This window comes from Dermochelys coriacea, chromosome 10 (assembly GCF_009764565.3).
Source record: "Dermochelys coriacea isolate rDerCor1 chromosome 10, rDerCor1.pri.v4, whole genome shotgun sequence".
Lineage (NCBI taxonomy): Eukaryota > Metazoa > Chordata > Testudines > Dermochelyidae > Dermochelys > Dermochelys coriacea.
This window is the reverse complement of record NC_050077.1, coordinates 50,441,914-50,447,913: the sequence shown is the minus strand read 5'-3', so window position 1 is coordinate 50,447,913 and position 6,000 is coordinate 50,441,914. Positions and strand designations below refer to the sequence as shown.

General features: G+C 40.5%; 1 protein-coding gene across 3 annotated transcripts in view; it reads right to left on the bottom strand.

Moving 5' to 3' along the window:
* Nucleotides 1-5,014: 5,014 nt before the first annotated feature.
* Nucleotides 5,015-6,000, bottom strand: part of ETFA (electron transfer flavoprotein subunit alpha) — a 46,764-nt gene continuing 45,778 nt past the window's right edge. For all 3 annotated transcript variants that reach the window (XM_043493857.1, XM_038418726.2, XM_038418728.2), the window contains one exon: nucleotides 5,015-5,281. In XM_043493857.1, coding sequence (XP_043349792.1) covers nucleotides 5,243-5,281 — 39 coding nt within the window. In that variant the 3' untranslated portion in view covers nucleotides 5,015-5,242. The remainder of the gene's footprint in view (nucleotides 5,282-6,000) is intronic.

The following is a 6,000-nucleotide window of genomic DNA, read 5'->3' as shown; positions in this document are numbered from 1 at the left end:
CTTGTGGCACCTTAGAGACTAACAAATTTATTAGAGCATAAGCTTTCGTGAGCTACAGCTCACTTCATCGGATGCATTTGGTGGAAAAAACAGAGGAGAGATTTATATACACACGCACAGAGAACATGAAACAATGGGTTTATCATACACACTGTAAGGAGAGTGATCACTTAAGGACACAAAATAGTCATCAATGCAAGAAACGTGACATGCTGTGGGATTCACCCCTTTATTGTAAGTAACTTTCTGTAATGATTTTTCAGCTGTACAATGCAGGGGGCACCAAATGTGTGTGAATCGTAGGCAATGTTGGGACTGAATTGAGTGCTGTCCCTTGAAGTGACAGACGGGTCAGAGAGATGCACTCTAGAGCAAGCAGAGCCCAGGGGTGAGAGAGAGGGTAGTTCAGCCTCCTTGCCCATTCGGTTTTCTGATACAGCTATCGCCAAGGGTGCCTGTAGCAATACCATAGCTGCCTCTCCTCTGGGGCCTGGCCTGGCCTGGCCTGCCAATGTCAAACAGCCACCACAGGGTAATGATTGGCTTGAAGTGGTCATGGAAAAGTAAAAAGCCCTAGATCCCCTTCCCACAGTGCTAGCTGAATGGAAAAGTACAAACAGACAGTGCAGTAAAATGTGAAGATTGCTTTGGAGTCTGCCAGCTCTCAAAAATGTCTAACCTAAGTACCATCATGCCTAGCCAGTACTGACATGGGCGTCTTCTGAAGAAACCCTAAATGCGGTCCAGCATAGTGGTGGGGTCCTGGCTGTGGGTAATAATTCCTTTAAGACACCAGCACTGACTTACACCCCAGCTTATGTGACTATAGGTGTTATTCACTGAGTGAAATATAATACCAACAGCCCGACCCCTTCCTGATGAGTAACAAGTCCATGGCGCTTTTTGGTAAGAGGACTGTTCCTATGCAAGATCTGGCCAGCATCTAGTTCTCCATTTACCCTACCTAAATTCCCATGTTTGGTTGAGTGCTGTAGGTAGGAGATATGGGGTGGGGGAACAATTTTGAGTGTACCTGCCTTGCCCATTGTGCTCCATTTGTGCTTTGTTGTGATTTGACTTATTAATATCGAGCCCTCTCCAATATGGTCCTTTTTCTTCACAAATGCCTTCTTAGCCACCTTTGCCCTCAGAAGAGGGCCATGTTGTGCCCTGTACTGACTAGCTTCTTTTTTATAGGCCCTTGCACACCTTTGCCTCTATCCACCCCCTTCCCCTCCCTTGGTGCTGTCATTTGCCCAGCTTCTCTTTGGCACCCAACTCTTCTTGGTTCAGTCCTGGCAGCCCTGGAGACTGTTTTCACCCTGGCTCCTGACACCAGATCCTCATTTATCCTGTGTCACCATTTTTTATTATGGTCTGTAGCAGCACACTGATGCCGATGCACAGAACGGGGCTCTCAGTGGGCCTATGCTGCTAACAGTGCTACCACTGACTCTCTTTTCTACCATTGAAGGTCTTCAGGGTTATTGCACCCCCCACCCCACCTTATTCTCATGGCCATCTGTTGAGCCCATGGTAGGCTTTGCAACTTTATCCCCTTCTCCCTTTTTTTTCCACCTCCCCCACGCCCCCCTGGTCATGCCTCAGACACGCTCTCTAACTTTCTCTGCTCTTGCCAGCACCACCACTAACTATTATTGGAAAAAGCTAATTGCTTGTAGCGCATGTTCATCTTTGCTTGCCTCATGCTTGACTGCTTCAGTGACCCCCATGCTTGGCGTGTGAGCCATTTTGTCACTGCCACTAGCCTTAAACCCAATAGCCAAGACTGGCCATAGTCTAGGTCCACGAGGAATACTCATCCTCCAAATATCTTGATGTGAACTCTGTGTGTGTCCCCACACTCCGTACACTTGTCTGTATTTAGGGGCTGATGTGGTTTCTGTTAGATCTTGGTGTAGCAGAGTGATGTTTAACTCCTAGCACAAATTGCTCCTAAAGGATTTGTAACTTTACTACTTCTACAAAAAAATACACTTGCAGGGACTTTTGCTAAGACCCATTGGTTGGAAATCATGATAGAATGTTGACTACATTTAAAGAACTTACCGTTCTGATTCGGCTTGGACTATTACCCTGGTCAGGAATGCTCTAGAGCACACGGCACCATTAAGAAACTGGCATGGCTTGCAAAGTTAAATATGGGCTGTGGTTGAGCTGTTGCTTGCCAAATAACATTTCACTGATGACTTGTACATTTACATGACCAGACTGTTTAAAGGAGCCAAACTTACTGTGTATGTAGCCTTTTTCTAAGCAGCTGGGAAAGCAAATCCACCCTGGCACAACGTCTAGGATCAGTAACTGGGGAGGCAGAAAATCTGGAAAGGGCTGTCTAGAGACAGTGGTACAGTAGGAAGATGAAGGAAAACTTTGCAATATCTTGTGCTGGGTTACCACTGATGTGTAGCTGTCTGATTTTACTTTTATTATATAGAAGTTAGGGCCAAAGCATTAGCTATTTATTAAGGAGTTTTTGCCCTGTGTGTTTAAGGCTGTTGAAATAAATTTGTATTTAATGATTGAAAAGTAAGCCATTAGTTAGTAAGAATGGTGTAAGTTTCCATAGTAACTAGTGCAACTTCTGTAGAGCCAACCCATTATTTCCAAGAAAGCCTTTGCCATGGTATGTGTCTTTTCCAGAGCCATTTGGAGGTGGTATCTGTATGGCAAGCCAAAGCCTATTGTATATTCAGGATGTTAGTTAACACCTAGTGAATTGTCCGTGACTTAGATTGAGCTCAAACATTCTGTTACATTAAATGCAGATTCCCCCCCCCTTTTTAAAAAAAAAACAAAAACTCACTTTCCTCAGGGGACATTCAGAGACCCCACAGGCTCGTACCTAGGAAATCTGGTTCCAGCCACACAGACCTTGGGCCATCAGTACATAGAGCCAGCCTTTGATTTAGCAGCATCACTCATTCATGATCTGTCTTGCCATTAATGCCCAGCTAAGCATGCCCTTTTCCTCCCATGAGGGGACAGAAGCCAGAGATTAACAATGCCTTATTTAGCAGCGCTCAATAACAGAGAATTTTACTAGGAGGCTATGCCAAGCTGTACATGTGGAGAGGTTTCTGCAGGTATAAGGGTTGAGGATAATAGTTAAGCTAAGCTCTTCTTCACCTTCACTAATTGCCCTTTTGCAGAAAAAAGTTAGCTTCCTGGAACATCAACTGAGAATTCAAGACTATCACAGACTAAGTTTGCTGACACTGATAACGGAAGGGGCATTATATTACCTAAAGAATAGGGGAAACTATATAGCACTTTGTTGCATAAATGATTCTGTTAGCACTTAGACCTCCTGTACCCAAGTTATCTTGATAATCTTACAACGGAATATTTCTCAGAACTCCCAGTGGCTTGAATCATTTATTAGAGTCAGATGTAGCTTCACTGTTCACACCACTTACAATAGTTAAGAATTCCATAGCATTCATCACTTAGCTTAGCAATTCATCCATAGCTTTCTGTTGACTCTCCTCTCTTTCTGCACAGTGGTTTTTTTTATCTTAACACTCAGACAGGCTGTCTGAAGTTTCTGGTTTTAGCGGAGCAGTTGTTCTCTATGGGTATGAAAATGACCACCACCTCACACTCTGATTATGTTGACTAATATGATTGCATTCACAAATCCCAGACTAAGCACCAACTTTGCTAGATTGTCATTAACACAGTGATCACAAGAAAGTGGAACAGAATATCAAACTAAATTAAAACTGAAAGACCATAAAAAACAGACTTGCTAGAAAAGAATCAAGAGATAAGGACATTTTAAAGTATATTTCCAGGGACCCCCATTGGACTTCTGTGACCCATAGCCTATTGCTAGATGCACTATTAAGAAAAGCAGTAAATTAGTATTAACTACTGTTTCTTCTGACTAGTTAACCTTATTTACAAAACTTAAAAAATCTTAAATTTGTCTAACTGTCATACATGTCACTTCCAAACTAAGTGATTTGTTAAATCAAAACTGTTTAGAATTGACATTAAATTGTCTAGAAATAGCTAATTGTTCAAATGCATATTAGTTTCCTGCAGTGTTTGGACAAAGCATAACTACACACATGCTTGTCACTTGTAGTATATACACTTATGTAAAGAACTTCACTAACAAATATCTGCAATATAGTGTTTGCCACAAAGTAGTGCTATATGTTGGAGATAATAGCATTGTATAGCAGCGCCAGTAATTCATCCACAGTTAAACAGAATAGGTCTTTGTTGTTTGCATATTAAACAATTCTATAATACCACCCAAATATTTTATACATAGGCCAAAATTGAGCTTTGTAAAAGCTCCTTTAAGACACACCCAGTGACTAAAATAATCTTGATTTCCAAAGGCTTTCACGCCCATCCTTCTGATGGCAGTTCTTAAAACATTAGTAATTTAACCCCCCAGTGTAGTCCAGCAGCTGCAGACGTTTTCTTTTTAAAGCAAAATAGTTGTTCCAGAAAGAATATAAAACTCTTTCAAGGAGTTTTGTTTTGCATAATAAATACTGTGGATGTCATAATACTAATTGACATGACTGGTAAAACTCTTGATCAAAACTTCACTCAATAGAAAAGCACTGGGTTTTATTTAAAAACATAATATAGAGACTCAAAGTAGTAACTGTATACTCATGTCAATATAAAATAAATTACAAGGCAGAAGGAAACTGCTGCTAAAAAATTAAGCCAAAATCATGAAGGGTTAAAGCTGAAATTCTGGTTTTAGATCCTGCAGCACTGAGTGTGAAGGCTAGATATAGCAGAAGGAAGTTCTTCACTTTATATTTGGAGGATCTGGAATAAAGTTTTTGAAAGGCTAAACATACTTGTTCAAATCTTGTTATTAGTGATCTTGCCAAAAAGAGACATGAGGCTGTGTTGAGCTAATATATAGCTCAAATGCAAGCTTCTGGAAAAGAGGGATACTTTTGTCCCCACCACAAATCCAGTTCTGAGTTTAAAAAGCAGACACACTGCCAGCTGCTAGATTTTATAGTGTATGTTTTATTACAGAATTAGAAAAAAAAAAATCAAAAAACTGTTTGCAATCCTACATTAGCTGAAAAGGTAAATCAGTGTAGACAAGATATTCAGGGTTAGAATTTAGACAATTTGTACAGTTTTTCATTGTTTCAAAATCTGCCCAAAATCAGCAACTCAAGGGCATTGCACACAGATTTTTCTTTCCTTTCTTCAAATTTGAAGAGTGCTTTCACTTCTTCTTTAATGCTTCAGTCAGCTCAGGAACTACCTGCAAATTTAAACAGATACGGTAACTATGTACAAATTTCAAAGGAAGGTGGCAAAATCTCCATCCTTAGAGGTTTTTGAGGCCTAGCTTGACAAAACCCTGGCTGGGATGATTTAGTTGGTGTTGGTCCTGCTTTGAGCAGTGGACTGGACTAGATGACCTCATGAGGTCTCTTCCAACCCTAATATTCTATGAAAAGGTTTGCTAGGACTGGGAAGAAAGAGGTTCTGAAATCTTATGTTTAAAGGTCATAAGACAGACAATACCAAGAAATGATTTTATATGTCAAGACCTCACTTCTTGAATTACAGCCTAATGAACTCTTGTTTAGATTTCGCTTGCCTTTATAAAAAAAAAGTTTTCACACCGAACTCAGCCATGGGGCTCAACCCAACTGAAGGTCAGATTCTAATCTCAAATCAATACAATAACCACTTGGAGGTATTCTGTAATGTCTGCGTACTGAACAGTTCTACAATTCACCTGTTCAATATTTAAATTGAGTGATTTTTCAACAGAAAAACTAAGATGCAATAGTGCTGATATTAGAGAAGCATCTTTATCATTGCTGTAAGGCTTCATTAGATACATAAGTAGTAGGTCACAGCTACCATTTTTTCTCCTGTTGAATTCAGTGTAATCAGAGCCGTATTTGAAGATCCTTACAATAATGGTTAAAGGTCCTGTTCCCAAAATTTCTAGTTCCAGCCCGGGTAGGA